At 44.9% G+C, this 21,427-nt stretch overlaps 1 protein-coding gene across 1 annotated transcript in view; it reads left to right on the top strand.

The window, feature by feature from the left end:
- The window catches only part of FAM13A (family with sequence similarity 13 member A), a 1,072,469-nt gene that overhangs the window by 706,606 nt on the left and 344,436 nt on the right, over nucleotides 1-21,427 (top strand). Inside the window, exons 11-13 of the mRNA XM_086961617.1 lie at nucleotides 3,058-3,102; nucleotides 9,682-9,861; nucleotides 14,397-14,583. Of these exons, the coding sequence (XP_086817743.1) occupies nucleotides 3,058-3,102; nucleotides 9,682-9,861; nucleotides 14,397-14,583 (412 nt within the window). The remainder of the gene's footprint in view (nucleotides 1-3,057; nucleotides 3,103-9,681; nucleotides 9,862-14,396; nucleotides 14,584-21,427) is intronic.

The following is a 21,427-nucleotide window of genomic DNA, read 5'->3' as shown; positions in this document are numbered from 1 at the left end:
GCCAGCTGGCCAAGGCCCTGGCACTCCTTACTTCCTTATGACAATAGTAAACATTTCTTACATAAGGCTTCATACTACACTTCTGCCATTTCTTAACCTGTAACTAACTGTTGCCAACATGCAACATCACTTACTTTAATGGCACGGATTGCGGGCCTCAGACATCCACTCATACTCACGGAACATTGTGAATAGTAAGTTGAAATGAGGAGAAAATGTCATCCCTTTAAATGTCTGAAAACACCAAACAACTGCTGGAGACCAGTTAAGCTTTGCAGTGTCAAGTGCGACGTTGCACCATGTGTACAACGATTTTAATGCTTATGAACTAGACGTTAAAAAAAAAACATCTGCCATTTATGCAGCTGGTGTTGGATCATGTGGCAAGTGCGGCGAATTAATATTTAAATGGAAAAAGCTTTGGCCTTGAAATCGCTTTTTTCCAGAGTGCCTGCTTAGTGATCGTTTGCTGCAGCAGTATTTGGGCAAGCTTTGAAAAGCAATTTTTTACTTGACCTGAGGCGGTAAGGGTTGTATGGAGCTACCTTGGGCTGTTGAACGCTATGTATCCTTCTTTCTCTGCGCCTTGACACATGTCGCTCTTTTTGTTGTTAAGCTTGCTGTCATGCAAAAACAGGCAGAGTTAACTAAATTATGCAGCAAGAGGAGGCAGAGAGTCACGTAAAGCAGCACTTCGTGTGGCAATATTGTTTCGCCATTTTAATGGCATTCCTACTGTCTGGACAGACGTTGAACGCCTAAATCAAGCATTCAGGAACGGAATGTGAGCAGTTATGTTTTGCAGTGGATCTGCCACCGCACCTCAGTACTTGGCACATTTTTTTTTACATTACAAACATTTCACAATGTGTGCTCAAAACTCATGTTTCGTTGAAATCTGCAAATTCTCCTAAAGATAGTGTATCATGTGACAAGGGAGGAAAACCCACAATTATACAGAAAATGCCACATCTGCAGACTCAAATAATTCCGTTGTTTGTGCCTTACTACAGTGACTACTTACCTTACCTCTTATGAAGCTACCTTTTTAAGCTGTGTATTGAAGTGTTATAAGCAGCAGTTAATTGCTTTTTTAAAATGATCCGTTACCTTTTCTTGCAAGCGGTAAGATGGGTGACCGACGGTCCCAGTCCGCATGGATGCGTATCAGATCCAGACTGGGGCTACAGCCTTTTCATGCTGCACTTGATCCATCTAGGGAAGCAGGGCAGTTGTTGATCCTTAGACCGCTGCTGGGGCATCTTGAGGTGCAGGGAGAGAGGCATGGCTTCCAGCACATACATGTGAATGGCAGTTGTTTGCCATTGAGCCCTTCTTTAATGGATTTGGGCCATCAAAGACAAAATAGGTTACCGGAGAAAGGAAAAATCTGAATTACCTACATCAATAGAAGGACCTCGAGGCCTGGAAGTTCATAACACAGCAGTGTTTAGGAACACAAAATGTATGATTCCGAGATGAGAGAATAAACAATGGATACTTCATTTAACTTTTGAGATATTTTTCTTGATGCAGCTTCTTCACTGCCAATCTTTTTAAGTGAATTGCAGGAGGAACAGCATCTGGGCCATAAGTTCTTTATACTATAGCTGCAACAAAAACACATATGATTAGACTGTTCAGTGAGTATTTCATGTAGTGTAATATTTATTTATGAACTTGTTTTGCTTTGGAATATCTTCCTTACTGAATTGCATGTTGAAATGCACATTAGAAAATCATAACTTAAATATATGAGCACGTTGCATAGATATTAAGGTTAAAATAGTATACATCCATTATGTTGCTTTTGCTCAATTTCAGACAAGTAGGCCAAATCATAGCCTCACTGAACTTTGTGAAACCTTCATAGATTTCCATTGAGGAAGTGTGAGAGATTCCTATTAGACTGATGGGTGAGTTAGTTATTGTAGACTAGATCAAATGTATGACCATGCGAGAGATCAGTAGATAGCAGTGCACGGCGAGGTGAAAATACCCAGATTGAAAACGTGGGAACATCAGAATAGGCCGGAGATCCTTGATCATGTAAGAGGATTCAGAGATTCAGGGTCAAGTGAGCTCTTCAGTAGCTGCTTGAGATATTTTGGCGAGATTCAATAAGCTGATGTAGACCAGGAGCTGGACTAGACTTTCAAAACCCCTTGCATGTGTCTGTCTAGAAAAAGAGCTAGAGCCTTTCCCATGGCCGCCTCAAACCGGTACCTCCTATTCTGATGGTGCTTCTGCGCCAATGGCTATAATCTGGAATCATTTTTACCACGTAGGTTGGAGCACATGGCGCTGCTGGGATTTATGAGTAGTCTAAAGTCCGATTTTATTCATTCCCTGCAAGGTTCTTCTGGCTGTGTGATGTCCGACTGTGTTAGTGTGGTACCTATGTGTCTGTTTGGCTAAATACATGTGAATGTGGGGCCGAGGGCATATCTGAAGTGACCAGATGCCACTGGGCACCCCTTTTGCAGTCCTCTGATCCATTTGACAAACTGTGTTCTAGGGGTCGTAGTCTCTTTGTACTTGAACTAAAAGGGCTAGCACGGCGATGAGGAGCCATGTTATCACCCTATGGATGCCAGGATATTGGATCTTAAGTCTGACTGTCTCTGAGGTCTTGTATTTAAAAGGTGTATATTTTATAAACAAGTGATCGTTTTTTCTGCTTGAGTATAGTGTCAAGCTGCTTTACATATAACTAGTAAAGGAGCACCAAGAGGTATTTCTTCCTGTTTGATTAGGTTTGTGTTCTATTATGTTGAAAACGTGCTGTTTTGTTACTGTTTTAGGTTGAAAATGAGGTTGTATCTTCCTCTAATTTGTGTATGGCTCATAATCTCATGCTTTGAGATTGTGCTTGCCAGTTTCGTGCCGCAATTCTTGTTTGTATGTGGGTGAGAACATTATGAGGGCTTAATACCTTTTTTGGAGAGATTAATGTGATGATTGTAAGTACATCATGATGACTTTATTCTCCTCTTGAGCATTGCCCTGTATCTCCTGAAGGTTCGGCTAACATCCGTTTTATCTGCTTTTCCACAGCACCCACCCAACTCAAGCCAGCAATGTCCCTGCTGCCAGCGGAGAGTAAGTGGTTCTATCCGTTTGTCGTATTAGAGTTTTTCTGTTTAGTGGAATACAAGAAGAATGATCTTGCCTCATATAGACAATACGTCTTGTATTAGAAATGGTGAATTTATCACAACCCTTGTGTTGTCAGGCGCACAGATTCTGAACCTTCACAATCTCCTCTGCAAAGGCATTTGGAGCCTGCGAGTCACTGTATTTATTCACTGCTTGTGTATATATATATATATATATATATATTTTTTTTTTTAAACTTTATTTTCCATTTTAGCATGAAGAAAAAAAACAGCAAAAGAACTGCAATATGACATAAAATGACATTTGTATGGGTTCTGAAAAACATTTCAATTGAAACATAAATACGAATCCTGATAACAAAAAAACAATGTGATACATAAGCACCGACAACGACTAATGTGATACACATAATGAAAAAATCAATCACGTGACATAACTGAAAACAATATATACTGTTGGGAACGAAAACAAAAAGCCAAATAAATGCAATATAATCATCTCCCGCTGCTCCTCTCCGGAGTCTGTAGGGAACTATCCCACTCCGGGAGGGGTAATGCCTGATTGTAACTGAGAATCATGCGCTAATTGACGCCGGGAGATGTAATCCCTATATGGGCCCCAAATATCGATTGGCCTGGAAGAATTGGGGAGTAAAGTCCTAAATTCCTCGCAATTCACATTACAGAACGTTAGGCTGTTCAACCAGGAGCGGAGGGTAGGAGCGCGTCTACTGCCCCACAGCAATGCAATCTCCCGTTTGGCCAAAAGGAAGCCAAGCGCAGCTAATCTACGAACCTTCTTAGGAAAGTTCACCACATAACCTAATAGTGCAATCTCAGGTGAAGGAAGGAGTAGCATGGACAATATATCACCCAAGGTGGAGTGGATTTCCAGCCAGTACTGGTGTATTTTAGGGCAAGTCCAGGTTAAGGGTGCGAAATCAGCAAAGTGGGCCAGACATTTCCGACAGCGATGTGGCCTGGAATTGTCAATTCTGTGTGTGTGGGCCGGAGTGAAATACATCCGGCAAAGGAATTTAAACTGAAGCAACTTATGACGACTGTTCAAAGAGACGTCCGTCGTGGTCCTACAGCAGTGTGCCCACTGATCATCTGAGATAGGTCCACCCAATTCCCCCTCCCACGCAGCCCTGAGCCTTGAGTCATCTATTGGTTTGAGTTTATACAATTTGGAAATCAGGTGTGCACTATTTGGGTTCTGAATCAACAAGGTGAGGTGAGAGGTCTCAACCGGGGCCAAAGGGAAGGAGGGAAATCCAGCCCCGAAAGCGGAGCGTATAATGTATGTGTCCATAAAGGAGCGATCACTAAATCGAGCCTCCTCCGACAAGGAGAATACATGCCCGTCCGTGAACAAGTCTCCGAGGGTACATATGTTGAATTTCGCCAAAGTGCGCTCTACCAAAGTTTCCCCGGTAATAGGAAAAAGGGAGGAATTGGGCAAGGGTAAGGCTGGGGAATATAAAAGATCTAATCCCAAAAGTCTTCGCAATCTGATCCAAGCCCAGCAGGTGGTGGAAACTGTTTGGATGTCTCGGGGGTCCGGGGGGAAGCCAGTGGGAAGAATTGTAAGAAGCCATCTCGGGAGAACCAGATCTTCCTCTGGCCTCAAATACGGGATGCGTGCGTCCGGGATAGAACCAGGCGTATGCGTAGCAGCACTGCGCGACTAAATAATACAAATAAAAATCTGGTGCACCCAACCCTCCTCTGTCCGGTGGCAAAGTTAAGATTTTCCAACTGTCCCGGGTGTCTTGTCTCCCCAGATCAAGCGAATCAAAATAGAGCGGAGTTGCGTGAAAAAGACCTTGGTTAAGGGAACAGGAATATTTTTAAAATAGTAAAAAAAACGGGGCAAAACTATCATTTTAATGATCGCTATTCTACCCGCCATGGACAGGGGCAAGCGGAGCCACCTGGTGACCTGCGATTCCAATGCGTCAATTGCGGAGCCATAGTTGAGACGGATCACAGATGCGGTGTCAAGATGAATGTGGATACCAAGATACTTAATAGAATCACCGCACCATTCCAGCGGAAACTCGCATGACCAAGGCACGGTGCTGGCTCTAAGCGGGAAAATGGCAGATTTGTGCCAATTGATATGGAGCCCGGACAAATTGCCAAATCGTATGATTTCCCGAATCAACTGTGACAGATTATCGTGAGGCAGTCGGACATACAGCACCATGTCGTCCGCGTACATGGAAAGCAACAAAGGGCCAGTGCGAAATTGCAAACCGCGCTGGAGATGGTTCTCCTGAAATTGTCGAGCTAAGGGATCCATGGCTAAAATAAAAAGGAGAGGGGATAGGGGGCAACCCTGCCTGGTGCCGTGCAACAGAGGGAAAGGGTCAGACAAAGTGTCGTTAAGACGCAACCGGGCAGTGGGTTTAGTGTATAAAAGAGTAACAGTGGCCACAAAACATTCCGGCATACCCATCCGACGCATGACTGAAAGGAAAAAGGGCCACTCAAGGGAGTCGAAGGCTTTCTCCGCATCAAGTAAAATTGCGGCGGCAGGCGTGGAGGGGTCAATACGGTGCAGCACGGTGAATAATGTCCGGAGGGACCTGTGTGGGACAAAGCCCGTCTTCACAGGGGAGATGACAAATTCCATCAATAGTGATAATCTAATGGCGATGACTTTGGCTAAGATCTTGTAGTTCAAATTTAATAAGGACAGTGGCCTGTACGAGCCGCACTGCATAGGATCTTTCCCGGGTTGGGCAATAAAATGATCACCGCTTCTCGAAACGTTGGTGGGAGGATACCCACCTCCAGGGCCTCGGCATAGACCTCAACCAAGCGCGGCACCAATAGGTCATCGTGGCAAGCAAGTTGAACCAGAATTGCGAGGAAGCGGACTAATTCTTAGACCCTCAAGTAGGACATGTGAGGCGGAACAAGAAGGTGCAGCCAGGCAAGAGGGCAGGTGCAGGAGCAAAAAACTGATCTTTGGGGATGAGCAGGGCCGCCCGCATGGGCAATGTTGCAGGCATAGTGAAAGTCACAGTGAAATCCGGGCTCTCAGGCAAACAGTAAACCAGGAGAAGAAGGAGCGCCACCAGTAAGGAGCAGCAGGAAGGCGGGACCACTATGGCACCAAAGGGAAGCGTCGCCGCAGTGTAGATATGGCAGGACGGCCAGGAGAGGATCATGCGGCAATCAGTAGTGGCAGGAAATGGTCAGCAGGTCCCTGGTAGCAGGATGGCCAAAGAGCGCAGCAACCAGCCAGGCAGGACAAGAAGCAAATGTAGGCCCATCTGGCAGGGACGGCCACGTATCAAGGAGCCCAGGTAGCCACGAACACAGCCGGGCGATCGCGGCCACAGGTGTATCCCAGAGGGGCCCCAAACCGGAAGGAAGGGGGGGGGGGCAGAGAAGGCCCTCAGCCCAGCCGGCTACAGAGCACCCCCCAGGTGCCTAGGGGGGGGGGGGGGGCTCGGGGGGGGGAGCCCAACCGCCCAACCGCCCACCACCACAAGTCCACCACCAATCCCCGACCCCCACCCTTACCCCGGATCACCTCCCCCGCAGCCGGCACTCAGGACAGGCCCACTCTCCTACTCGAGGCCCTGGCCAAGAGGTCCGCACTAGCAGCGGGGGCTGGGCAGGAGAGAGGCGATCGAGGTGCGGTCCGCGAGATTAGGCCACAGGGCAGGCGGGAGCGGGGAAAGCGATCGGGCAGGGGCAGTAAGGGGCGCAGACTCACCCAGTCTCCGGCGGCACCACGGTGAAGTATGGCAGGCCCAAGCCGGGGCACGGTGTCATCGGGCGTTGGCGGTGTCCCACGAAGTGCCCCAGCAGTTACGGCGGCATCGAGCACCGTCGGCCGCCCCGCGGTCACAGGGGGACGGTGCAGGCATGTGGAGAGGCTCCCTCAACGCAGGATCGGGACTGCTGACATCGCCCGACCGGCGGAGCTCTAATCGGATGCGGCCATCTTGGTCACCTCCGTAGCCACGCACCCCTGCTTGTGTATATTGAACGGTTTTTCATCTGTACTTTATTTTTGTATCGTTTTACAAGGTTTTCCGGGAGCATATTTGTTATTGTTTGATTGAAAGGGAATTAAGAGTTAGAACAAATCTATCAAAGTGTAGATCCCTCTGTTCTCAGGCAAAATTGCATCAATGATTAACATTATAACGACCAGAGTTACAGATTTGAGTGTTACATGGCTCCTCATTAACATGTGGGACACGCCGTTTTGGGGAAGAGGTTGTGAAATTCAACTTAGAAAGGATCAAGCCCTTCAGGGCAGCTGTGCGACAGGCGCAATGGCATCAGCAAATGATTGTAGTGACCGTAAAATTAAGGTAACCTATAACCTCTTTCCTACAAGCCAGAGCTATAAATATACCCAAATAAAAAAAAGACCATTTGGCCCTCACTGGTGTACCTGGAAACCACTTAAAATTTCCTCACTAAGAAGTATAAATGCCAAAAGAGGAAGGAGGGGAAGTGAACAGGGCTTTCCAAGACATGACATTCCTAAAGGATGATAAGTTTTTCACCTTCGAATGTCGAATAACTTTGGGAATTTCGTGCTTGCTCACTGGATCTCACGTGTGTTTTTCAAGCCTTTTTGCGCACTCATTTAATTGAATGTTTTCACTGCTAAAAATGTGCATGGAGAAAATTGAGCCAGCTATAGTGTTCTCCACGATTTATAATCTCTATTGGTCCAGTGCTTTTACGACATGGCAACATTAGAAATGCACCTGTAATCAGGGCCTTAGAATACCCGTTGTGTTGCCTCTAGTGGGCAATGTGAAGGCCCAAGTGTTCTCTGGCACAAAGGTGTAATATAAAAGTCAACTCTTCTCTGCATGTTTCAAGGTAGCATGTTATCCACTGGTTCTGCTATTATGTTATGAAGAACAATAACTGCACCAAGAAGGCTAAACCTAAACGCTCATTTTTAAGATAGGAAGTGCAAACGGTGCGAATCGGTAAATTCGGCCGTTTGCGATTCCTAAATAATGTTTTGGGGTGCATTATGCATTTTTGGGAAATTCGCTATTTTTAGCGATTTCCAAAAATGCGATTGCTTTTAAGGAATTGCAAATTTGCGATTCCTTAAAAGCAATGCAGGATTGTTTTTGAAATTGCGAATTCGCAATTAAGGGGTGCAAATTACCACGAGGGTGAACCTCGTGGTAATTTGCGAAAAAGTATTAAAATGCTCAAATTTGCATTTCAAACACTGTCATGTTACAGACACATGTCCTTAGGACATGTGTGTGTGAAACATGCACTTTAAAATACATTTCAGGGGTGCAGGGGAGGGTCCTTTGGACCCCCCCCCCCCCCGCACCCATGGAATGCATTAACATTTTGCGAATCGCTAATTGAAATTCGCAAAATGTCAATGCCTTCCCATTGATTCCTATGGGCCAAAAGGCCCATAGGAATCAATGGGAAATGCGAAATCGCAAATTAGAATTCGCATAATATTTGCGATTCGCTAAAAATTGTGATTTTTACCGTATCGCAAATATTATGTGATTAAAATCATGCATCCCATTTTGTGATTACTTATTTGCGATTCCCTAAAAATCGCAAATAAGGAATCGCAAAACCTTAGAATGATGCATGTGGCCGATAATTTTTTTTTCTACCTGTCTAACAATTTGTGTCTGTTTGCCAGAGGATGCCGTGCCGGCTATTTTTAAACTGTGATGAAGAGAGAAAAGGACCGTTGTACATTTCGGTCTAAAATGTAATAGCTAAATCAAAGAGGATAATTGTATTAATAGGTAACTAATGCATTCATGTGACATACATTATACCCTCTCTCCTATATCTGTCAGTGGACAGCATCAGAATGTGGGTTCGTTCATAGCAATAATCACTAATATTTATGCAAAATATATTTTTTTGAAAAGCCATCATAAATGCAAGCGCCATGGTTTCAGTACAAAAGTGTGCCATTGTTCTTCATATATTCACATAGAAGTTGTACGTATAACTTGTTTCCAGTATCATATATGTTGTTATTTTTGGAAGACAACCAATATGTGTTTTCGTTTGCCATGCCTCACCGCTGTGATTCACATAAACCAGCATGGACCACATTTTGTTAAGTATTTCTGAACCTTTTACCATACATATGTCGATTTTGTTTTTATATAACTTTTTTCAACTAGCATCTTTCATACCAATAAAAATTTTGAAAAAGCTCCAGGCCCCTGTGTCACAATGCGGTGAAAAACGGCCCGGACGAGTCTAAAAATGCCAATGCTATGATTCTGAAAACAACTTTTACATACAACTTCTATGGAGAAAGACAGTCAATATACTTCTAATTTGAGAACTATTAACCTTGAATTTATGACAGCTTGTCAAAATAGTTATTTTGCATGAATATTAGTGATTATTGCAATGAACGTTGGTACCCATGTTCTGATTTTGCTGCATTGGTTTGAAATTAAGGCAGTTATGGGAAAACTTGTAAGTAATTAACCAGAGGTGGAGGTAGAGAGCAGTATGAGTTGCTTGTTTTCCACTGTTTAACCTCGCTCTTTGTTCTCAGGTACCTGGAGAGGACCATCAGATCTGCAGTGGAACAGCATATTTTTGATGTGCATGGCTCTGGAAGTCACAGTTCAGAAGACTCTGAATCTGGAACGTCTTCAACCATTCCCACGTTGTCTGCCAGACAAAGGAGGAGGCATCTCAAGGAACAGGACGAAGCCTGGAGGAATAGAGATGTGTAAGACCAGAAGGAATATCATACACTTCCTTTGTCCTCGTGTGTAGATAGATGCAATGCTGACATGCACCACATTTTATTGGGAGTTCATTAGCTGCCAGGTGTAAACCTCTGACGCCACTGAGTAGTTGAATATTAAGCACTTACTACCACAATGCATGTGACTCTTGAAATGATTAGTCATTATTTATTTTGTATCGAGATTCAAATTCATCAATGTCTTGAAGAAGTGGTACTCTGTGTACTAATGAGATGTCAGGTGCACCTTTTGTGGTGGTAGGCCCCCCACCAATGTACTCAATCTATTCCCAACTTTAAAGTTCAACAATTTCAAAGCTGTAACGGCGTGCAAGCTTGATCGCGCTCCGCCCAGTGTGCTGAAAAGTTTATGCAGCAAAGGGGAAACTAATCTGGTCCCCCTGCAAGTTGCACAGCCACTTCTGAATAAATCAAAATCTCATTCCATCACTGTTTTAACACTGTTTAATCCATTTCTTTTCAATTTTGTTCAACTTTGTTTTCAATTCGTTTTATACATTCAAATTATCCTGCGAAGGGTTTTAGTAGGATAGGAGAGTAAACGATTCCACAACTCGCGGTAGTCAATTATCAATATTCACAAGGCATGTGCATAACAGTTTTCCTTCTTCTTAGACATGCCAATAAAAAAGAAGCTACTGAGAAGCATACAAATGAATCCTAGAGTTTCTTTAAAAGGTATAATGCCTGGCGACATTGATTCAAATTAATTTTCTTTCAAATTGGGCGTAAAAATCTAACATGTTCATTGTTCTAAAACCAACAAAAAAGTATATGAAGGTCCGACTGCTCTGAGCAACAGTCACAGGGGCAAGGTACCAAATCAGTATGTCTAAATCTCTTTGTAGGAAAACCCAGCATGAGTGGTATTCGGTTCAACCTAATCTAAGCCAGATAAATCTGTGCTGCGAGTTTCTTATAAGAAAATCATTGTGCACTCCGAGAAGGGAAGTATCCTTAGATAATACAAATGGTCCTGTGGCCATCAATGCACTATCAGTCGTAGACCTCGCCCTATGCAGTGGATCTTGGATCAGTGCTCAATGATTATGGTGTTTATCATGCTGAGGCTCAAGGTCCTCAAATTATCATCTTCAACGCAAATTGAATGGTGGTTGAAAACCTAACTGTTTACTGCAGAATCTTTGTTGATGCCATGGAAAAATAGTTTGATATATCCTATTAAAATGACACAAGAGACTTCCTGGCAGTGCCTCAAAAAGAAGTATATGAGAATAGATAAGTTATGAAATGATGACCATCGATCACCCGCGTAAGTAGGCTGGAGGAGGATGGGAAATTGAAGGCTGAAGCAGACTTGAGTCAACTTCTTATTCCATCGAGCCTTTGACTTATCAACCTTGCTCGCAGTTAAGTGGGGAACTTGGTGAACTAATCATCACCTCACCCTGCCTTGACAAGATTTACTCTTTGCAGCAAACACATATTGCTAGGTAACAGGTTATGCCACTTTCACTGTGTGGTTCGTTACATTTTTTCCTTGATTTGAGTTATTAGATCGGACCATTACCCCTGATAAGAGTCAGAGGGCCTGATTCACAGAACTAACTTAAGACAAAATCCTAAACTTACTACCATGTTGGTATTCACAGAAGGCACTTACTCATTTTGGTATTCACAGAAGTTAGGAGTCCTAACTTTAGGACTCCTAAATACCTTCTGTGAATATCGAAAGTCTTAAAGTTAGGTTTTTTCTCAGTTTAGGAGTAGTAAAGTTAGGACTCCTAACTTTAGGACTCCTCAACTGAGAAATTCCTAACTTTAAGACTTTCGGTATTCACAGAAGGCATTTAGAAGTCCTAAAATTTGGACTCCTAACTTCTGTGAATACCGAAATGGTAGTAAGTTTAGGATTTTGTCTTAAGTTAGGTCTGTGAATCGGGCCCAATATTTATAATTGGTTACTCTAAGTACAAGTTTCTTTGATCGAATAAAAAAATTTCAATTAAGAAAATAATTGTGAACATCTCATCACGAATATCACAAAACTGGCAACATAAGGAACAGACTCAGGCCTTAGACATTGAGGCCATTGATATGTTGGCTGCATTCACTAATACTCAGAAGCACTCCAGCATGGTTTTTCTTTTCCCTAGTAACAGTTAGTTAGAGGGTTTCTGAATAACCTATTTCAACAAGTAAGTCTAACAGCTTGGCACTATAACCTTGGCCAGTTTGCACACCATTGTAACTTCATTGTAGTTTGTCTGTAATCAAAGTCACTTCCCGATTGCTGAATGAATAGTCTACTTTTCTCTTTTGTCTTCATGTACCTTTTTGCATATTGAGAGATTTCTATAAAGTAGCAGTTAATGACAATGCCTAAACAGCCTGCCATTGGATTGCCCCCTTCAACCCAGATATGATGTCTTATGTTTAACTTACTTGGCCACCATTTTATGATCCTCTGCTTCAGGTCCGTGTCCACTAACATTCCTGAGCGAATGGGCTATCAAATCTCTGTATATCTCTTGAAAGCACTTCCTGAACAAAGGAGTGGGTTCAAGTACATATAAAAGATAGTGTGGTTTGATTTGACCTGTTTTTCCTGAAGGGGTGGCGATTAGTCTGAAGGAAAAGTGTTTACTTTGTAACCATCGCCTCCATCAGTGAAGACTGATTTATGGAGCCCATGACATTTTATTAGAAGAGTCTCTTCCTTGAATGTCTCCCTAGTCTGTCATTCCAATATTGTATTATTTTATCTTCATAATTCCAATAATGTACGCATGCCTGTATCATATTTTTCGTGTCCTGGAACAGTTTGTGATTGTAAGCCCTCATGTGTCCCTTAAACGGATTTGAGTCCAATTCCTCTGTTAATTGGGTCCCTCACCTCCGGATAACTTGTGCTCTGTGCCTGTGACGGACCAATCTCCCAAACTGGGCGCATTATTGTACATGAGGTCACACGATCCATTGATTGACAATGCATCATCATAACTTCCTCTTTGCAATCGGATGTTCCTCTTCTGCACTAGCATCCCTCTGCAGTGTCATGCAGCCATGAGCTTTGCCCATGTTGAGCCATTTCTTTTTTGGCGCTCATCAGTACTCAGGTGAACATGCTACATACCACTAATGCAATGAGTCCACATGGAATATCAAGCGCTAATAAAATGTAAACTTAAAGAACTAATGCATTGAGTGCATGAATTAGTCTGTGCCATTTTGTAATCCTGGCAGGATAGATTCAGCCTGTCATTCTTCTGCAGTTCATAAAACTGTGATCCTTTGAATTTTGTAGTAATAATATCTCCCTATTCGGTTGCCCATGGAGTGTGTTGCAGCATGTGCAAAGTAAATGGTCGTTATTAGCATTATACATTGTGCCCCTAAATATAGACCCACTCTGCCCTTTGCTTTTCTGTCCAATACTTCTGAGTAGAAGTCTTTCTAAACTACCATGTGAAATGTGTATGCAGGCTGGACCTTAGCTTGAACCGACAATCAGTTGAAAAACTAACCCATAAGCAAGCTTTCTTCAGTTCCCTCAATTAGGGAATCCTGGAACTTGAGGAGTAAAAAATGGTTTCCCACCCTCATCTACCATCTACTTGCCAACTTTTCTTACGTTTTCGGAATCCGCTAGATTTGGTTTAGATTTTACGATTGTTTCATATTTTCACTGATATGTAATCAATTATCTATGCAGTCTGATGGAGAGCTTAAAAACTCTTTTCATCGTGGCCTTGCGATTTCCCACGTTGCAGTTCTCACACGTTGACTCCAATCTAGGTTTCCTATTACACTATCCCTTACTTTTTCTACTGCATGTATGGCTTTTGGTTGTTCTTGTAAGGCTCATCGGGAGAAGGGAATAAACCACGAAAAAGCACACGTTGATCTCAATAAGGAAGTGGCCACAGTAGCTCAACAAATCATTATTGTGTACCCAGTCATCCGTGTGGAGGCTATTAAAGGAAAGTCCTCATTTCAAGGGAGCATTATTGCACTCTGAAAATAATGTCAAATTCATTCATGTTTATTCTGACAGGGATAGCACGAAAGAGACCTAGAGAAAGTGTGTGATTGAATTTGTTTTTTCTTTCTGTAAGTGGAGGCTTGCTAGGGTAGTTGAGCCCCAGACCGGCCGTAGGCAGCTTGTTTTAAATAACCAAGTTCTTACATTACCAAATGTGTGACCTAGCACAGGTGACATTGCAATACACTGAATGTAAGAGTAGGTCACAGAAAATGTATTTGAATTGTGACTCAGGCTTCGAATTATTTACACATGGGCAAATAATAGGTAGAAGGTGGCAACTGGCAGGTGTTTATCGCACTGTTACGCACATACGATTAATGTCCTTCTCCTTGTTGGCGACTCCAATAAAAATGTAGTACCCTGGACCTTATGAAATACTCATTCCTATTTTTATGCATTTATTTACCTTGGTACTGCGGTGGCGTGCACTCAAGAAGGTGTATTTTAAAGTGCAGCCTTCTGACTTTCAACTTGGTTTCCTATTTAGAGAGGTCATCAACAAAGAAAATATCCCTTCCAAGTTCGGAAGCCTAGATGAATGCATTTTGGCTGCTCAGGAGGCGGAGAAGCTGCAGGAGAAAAGCTCTGGGTATCTTGAGGAGAGGATCAAGCCCAAACGTCAGAAATCCAGCACAAAGCTCTCAGAGCGGAATGATAACCAAGACAGCCCCTTGGTAAGTGGAATGATATTGTTATCAGACTGTTGCATGTCGTGGTGCAAGCAAGTACAGACACCCAAAGAGAACTGTGCTGGATACCAAGCTTCAGATGAATCGATTGACAATATGCTACCCAAGCTGCCAAGACACATGCAGCATTTTATTTAATTTATTCAGCTTTAAGTATGCATTTGACAAAAATGCTGCACATAGCAACAGAACCGTCGTACAAAAGGTAGTAAACAAATAGCTGTTTGAGCTTTGTATGATTGATATAAAGGGAGTGAGAGACCAAATACGACAAAGTTCTAAAAATCGACCTAACAACTGTATACATATATGAACGTATTTACCTTACAGTATGTTAATTGGTAATGTTTAGTTGTGACTACTTTCTAGCATAACTGAGTCTTTTTTAGGCAGTTTTAAAAGTGGAAAGAAAGAGCAGAGTTAAACTGGAAGTCAGTTCCAGAGGCATAGTCAGAGTAGCTTGAATTATGTTTGTCGTAATCATTCTTACTCAGGACGTGTGTGTGTGTGTGTGTGCCGCTGTATGTTATCTGTTTTAAAGAAGATCTGGGGACTCGTTGTGCTGATGTTGAATACTTGGTATCTCGCAGAGGCTGTGAAAGTGATGAAGATTCTGGTTCTTAGATTGCCTGAAATACACACGTAGGTTTCTGGTTCAAGGTGTAGGTGTGAGAGTGTCAAGGAATTAGTAGGTGAGATGGTTCTGGTGTAGCAGGGAAGTAAATAGGTTCAGTCTTTGCGGTCTTTAGCATAAAAGAAAGGATAGCCATGTAGTCATGAACAGATGTGAAGTAGGAGCAGGCTGTGGATTCAAGCACAGAGGTAGGAGAAGAAGACAATTTGTGGAGACAATAGTGAAATGTTGTCTCCTGCGAATTTAATGTAAAAGGGAAAACCACTTAAGTATGTTTCATGATGATGTCCGCTTTAAATGCCCAAGCACACATCAGTATGTTTGTGCGCGCTGTCTGATGGTAAGATCATTTGTTGTCAATTTGCTTAGGAATTATGAATCTAACTGCCTTTTACAGTTTGGGCTTTTGACACAATTGTATTCAAACTTTATACGAGCAAAACTCACTGTTAATGAGTTTTGAACAATAGTGAAGGACCCCACCCTCTGTACCTCAAAGAATCATAATATTCATAACCCATCCCTGCCAGGTTTTCAAGTATCAAACAGGTCTGCAAAATGCGACTGAAAAATCATGGAAATTTGTTGTTTTTTGTGTCTGGTAGGGGCACGGGAAAAGGCATTTACGATTAGAAGCTAAATTCGCCCAAATACTTTTAAAAGTCTGATCTCTTCTCTTAGATTTCCAGCTTTTAAGGGTTTCATAAAAATAAAATGGAGTCGTCCTTATAATCACCCAGAGAGAGCTTCCCTTCGGTATGTTTATTACAACATTTTAATGGGACAGTCCCCATGAGTAGATGTTGTGTATGTGTGCATTTACACTTCTAGACCAACCACCTTGCCTTCTTTGAATATGAGGGCCATGCTGTCCCACACTGGAAACACACATGCTCCTTTTGCAGGAGAATTGTTCAGATCCTTTCTTAGGGTAAATTATATGTAATACCTAAATTTGTAGGTGTGGAAAAGCTGTTGACTCGTTTTTGCTCTCGTATTCTCTACCCTAATTCGGACTTACTGATAGGGAGAAGTCTGTCAAGTAGTTGCACATTTCTTATGCACAAATCTGGTTTCTGGTAGTCAAAATTGCCATTTTACAATCTCAAATCCAGCTTTTTGTGCACTCAAGTGACACTTAGGTGGTGCATTAAACATTTACTCACTCGGATCCCACTTGTTTTTTTTTTTGAGTAATTAAAGATTTGCAAGGTTTTCCAGAAATACAAATACTTTTTGCTCAAAGTGTGAAGGATGGTTTATGCCCTAGGAAATCCTAGCCACACCAAGGACACAAAAATATGTTTGTCTTTGGCTCCGTGGAACATGAAAAGATTCTTTATTTTTAGGTTCTTATGAATTTGGTTGTTAAATAGATTTATCCTCTAGATCTATTAAAAAAGGGAATACATTCAGACAGTAGACAGTGACAACAAACAATGCAGACAGGAAAGTTAGCTTATGGCTGTTCAAGGACAAATTCTGTTTACATATTTGCTGTACACCTAAAGTGCTACGGAAGTCAGAGTACTACAGTCTATGCTGAATTGGGACACAAAGGTTCCCAAATTTATAATGAAGAATGCACTAAAACCTGGACCAGGGAAGACCCTTTTTATGCTATGTTCCAAGTGTGGGTATATCAAGTGCCTCCCTTGCAGTCTGGTGGAACATATGGGGGACATTTCATGGCAAGGCTTAACTGTACAGGCAGATTCTACTACTTGATGTACTAGAACTTAGGCAATAGTTCTGCCAGAGAAAGACTTCCAGGCTCTCTTGTGTCTTGTAAGGTAGTGCTGATCCATATGTGCAATACAGCAATAATATGTTTATTATGGCAAAGATGCTCTTAATCTTTTCATCTATCGCATAAGGCACATGAGATTGGCACTGGATGTAACATATGAATATGTACTTGTAGATTGTGTACTAAGAATTAACAAAACATGGCACATTTATCACAGTGTTGGTAGTCCCTATCAATAAATATCTTGGCCGTCACTGTGCTTCTTGGTATATGGGGTGACCAGGCCTTACCACAATACCATAAGCTGCTTGCTAATCAGGGAATGAGAGCAGTGCCTAGAGACACAGCACCTCTTTGGGGGCACCCACGTAGTCCCAACAACAGTGGTGCTTTGCCACAGAACAAACGGTCTGTGGAAGAAGAGGTTGCTCTGAAAAGTTTGGTAAACTATGGACGCTATCGAAACTACATGGGGACTTTTATTTACCTCAGGGAGAGAACCTCCAGGACCTGCGAGTGAAATAGCTACATGCTATGGGGCTAGGAGCTCACAGAATGGAATTTATGTATGTGGCCTTTTGTATTGGTTGTTTCATAGCAAGAAATATAGTACTGGTAATAAAAGGCTGACTGATGAGACTTAGGCGAATAACAACACAGGTACATTGTATGTTTACCTTATTTATTTTACAAACTTGAAAAGTAATATATTTAACTAAAAAAACTGAATAAGCAACCCTCTCAGTTAGACTAGGACGAATTGGAGAAATCTATGAGAGGGAACTAAATCAGAATACAACAGAACGAGTTGTACAGGATTGGGGAGCAGCAATCACCGACTTAAATAGAGAATTAAAACATGTTGAGGTTCAAAGCTAAATTATTTGGAGATTACTTGATATGGACATTTGCATCTCCCTTTCCACCTGTTTTACTGACCCCCAAGTGATCAGTTAGAGTAGACTCTCACCAGAGACATTAAAGTGCATTGCAAGCCAGCCAAGATGGCGGACGCACTCTCCTAGTGCTCCGATCGGCTGCCCACAGGAATGTCATCAAACCACGCACAGAATGCCTATAACTCACCGGATCGCTTAGCAGGGCAGTGAGATACCCGAGAGGCTCTAGGAGCGGTTCAGGATTATTGCATACCCAACGCGGGAACGCGGCTTCTGGACAGGCCCGCCGACGCCCGAGCCCTCCTAAAATGGCGGCGCCCGTCACCCGTCGTTAGGGAGGCTGGAAAGGAGGAATCCGGCAGCCTCGAACACCATGCCGCCACCGGGGACCCACCAACGCCGTAGCTGCGCCCGCACTGCCCCAACATCACAGTGAGTACACCGGGTGGTATCCGGCGATTTGGCGGGCCTGCGGCGCGGGGGACCCTGGCCTGCTGAGTGGCCCGAGCAGTAGAGGAGACGGGTGCCCAGTGCCAGCAAATTGGGCCCCGAGTCACGGAGGGGGTGAGGGCTTGCAAAGCATCCCACAGCAACAGGCGGTAGTGGAGTGGGGGGCGAGACAGGAGCCCCCCCCCACCCACGGAGATCACCCCCTCTAGCCCCCCCCTACATCCATCCACCATCGGGGGGGGGGGGCAGGCGCCCTGCATACCTCGGGTCCCGCAGCAGTTCCACAGGGAGAAGACCACCCAGAGTTGGGGCCCTGGGAGCCCTGAAGATGCCTGCAAGGGAGTGGAGATAACAGGCGGAGGCCCATGCTGACAACAACCGAATAGACGGATGAGCAGCTGACCACGTGAGGTGGGCCCCACTGATTACCGCAACAGAGGCAGGGGGAGGGAGTCCCAACAGACTCGTATATCGCTGGCACAGAAGCGGAAACGCTGATACAGCAACCCAGCCGGCAAGAAGTCACTGAGGGAGCCGCGGGAGAGCGCCTACCTCCCTCACGCATAACAGGGGTCCCCGCGAGAGGTGAGCCCTCGTGGCCCCCCCACAGGTCTCCCTCTACAGAACAGCACTGAGGAACAGGATACTGAGACCCGGGGGTGTCGCGGGGACGATCTGCAGCGGCGATGGACCCTTAACGGCCGGGCCAACACAAAATGGCGGAGCACCTTGACTGCTCTTGAAGGGAATGTGGCAGACCAGGGGCCGGACCGCGTGGAGGGGGCCCACTGCGGTACTCCGCCGGCAACGATAGCAGACGAGCACGGGAATCCCACTCGAAGGAGGTCCACGCTAATCAGTTACCCCACTGCACGAGGGGTGGCGGGTGCCAGCGACGTGACAGGACAGCAAACACACAGGAACCCCGGGTGGAACTTTGAGTCCCTTCCTGACGCAGGATCCTGGTGACAGAGGGAGCCGGCAGCTACCGGATGATCGCAGGGACCCTTGCCATCCCGCGAGGCCAAGAAGATTGCTAGGTGGGGAGGAAGAGACTGAGTGTACACCCCCGCACAAGGCCCACACGTCCCGGCCACGCGGGGTTCGCCATCGGAGTCCATCACCTATCCGGGGTGAAAATGGGGAGACCACAGCGAACGATGCCCTCGACACCAACGACAACGGCGAAGAGACAGCCCTCCCCAGAGCCATCGGGGAGTAATCCGAATGGAGAACCACAATGAACGCTTACGATATGTCGGCCAAGTTGGACAGGGTATTAGCAGCAATAGAACAGTCCCGGGTGTCCATGGAGAACAAATTGGCCACAGACCTCAACCTACTGTGGGACGATCATCGGAAACTGGCTGAAAAAGTGGACCAAGGGTGAAAAACGCTGCAGGAGATGGGACCGCAGGTACAGACACATCAAGAGGCCATCAAAGACCCACAGAGCAAACTATTCCCAGGCAGTGCAAAGTCAACGGTCCACATTTCTGGCAGTGAAACACACCCTACGTCAACATAACGTGCAGTATACACTCCTCTTCCCAACCCGACTTAAAATTATCCATGGAGGATCTACGCACTTCTTCACAGACCCCGCAGAGGCAAGAAACTGGCTGGAGCGACACAGTGCTGACCTAGCCGAGTACAGAACCACGCCACGCCATGGACCCCCCCCCAGGACACGAAGACTGCACTCCAAACAAGTCAGTCTCGCACAGATGAATCGTCCGTCGGCCCCGGCACCAAGAGTTCCCCGGATCTGGAACAAATAATAGCAGACCGCAGAAGGGCTTTGCAAGCGGCGGCGGCAGCCTGGCACACAAGAGATAGATCGGAGGGAAAAACCGTCCCGCATCTCTTCACGTCCGAAGAGGAGGAACATAGCAACACTCGCAACTCCAGAGAGGGCTCGGTCACACCGCCACAAGTGACCCCACAAACCGCTGACACACGGATATGAAACACAATACGACGGCGACATGGTAAGCGTAGAATATTCCCTGTAGTTGGTCATCGACAAGCATCGCAAACCAAGATACAGGTAATGGCAAGTGCGAGCACACTTACAGATATATTATAAAGTGGGTAGCCAGAACACTGACTACCTGAGGCGGCACCAACGCACCCCCTACACAAAACGAACTAGAGACAGTACGGATCAGGTCTTTGTTCATGACCATGGGGAACACCTGCAGGTACACTTCACAGTAAAGGCGGGAACAGCATCCTCACGACTTCTAGAGTGGGATACACACAAGGTGGTGGCGAGGGGTCACTGCATACAGCAAGTGGTGGGTGTGCAAAAAACACTTGAAGGCGCTGCAATATACAGAACACACCCTAGCAACCCTACTGAAACAAGAGGACCGTGGTGAAGCCACCCCGGAAGGAGTAGAGTAGCCGAAGCCAAAACGAGATATGCGGAAACACTGCGGGACCTCCGCAAGTACAATTTTAGAATCTACGCTGCTAGGGTACACCGGGAGGGCAATAGGGGAGGGACACTTCTGGCTTGGCTTGCTAGGCAAGACCCCGACATGAAACCAGTCACGGAAGTAAGGGACCAGACGGGACCGATCCAGACCTCCCAACCTGCCATATTACACGTCTTTCACGCATATTACTCCAGCATCGATCAGGCCCCGCAACAGGGAGACCCCCGAGCCATCGACAGAATTTTCCATGCACTGACACTCCCCCAGGTCCCGCAAGCGGACCAGAAATTGCAAGAGAAGAGGATACGCCCTGAGGACGTCAAACAGGCGATGAGAGCACCCCAGGGTTGGATGGCTTCCCACTTGAATATTATAGCACCTTTTCGGCCCACTTGGTCCCACGTATGATCATCATGTATAATGATGCACTTGAAAAGAGGGAATTACCGGGATCCCTCAGGGAATCGATTATAGTTACCTTCCTAAAACCACACAGAGACCCTACACTCCTGTCGTCCTACAGACCGATCACGTTACTCAACACGGACTGCAAAATACTGGGCAAAATTCTGGCAGAGAGATATGCCCAAATCCTGACCCCATTGGTGCACACAGACCAATGTGGATTTGTTCCACGCCGTAACATGTCGCA

The sequence above is a fragment of the Lissotriton vulgaris genome, chromosome 3_1 (genome assembly GCF_964263255.1).
Source record: "Lissotriton vulgaris chromosome 3_1, aLisVul1.2, whole genome shotgun sequence".
Lineage (NCBI taxonomy): Eukaryota > Metazoa > Chordata > Amphibia > Caudata > Salamandridae > Lissotriton > Lissotriton vulgaris.
Note: the sequence above shows the minus strand (reverse complement) of the source record. Positions and strands in the feature narration are given on the sequence as shown.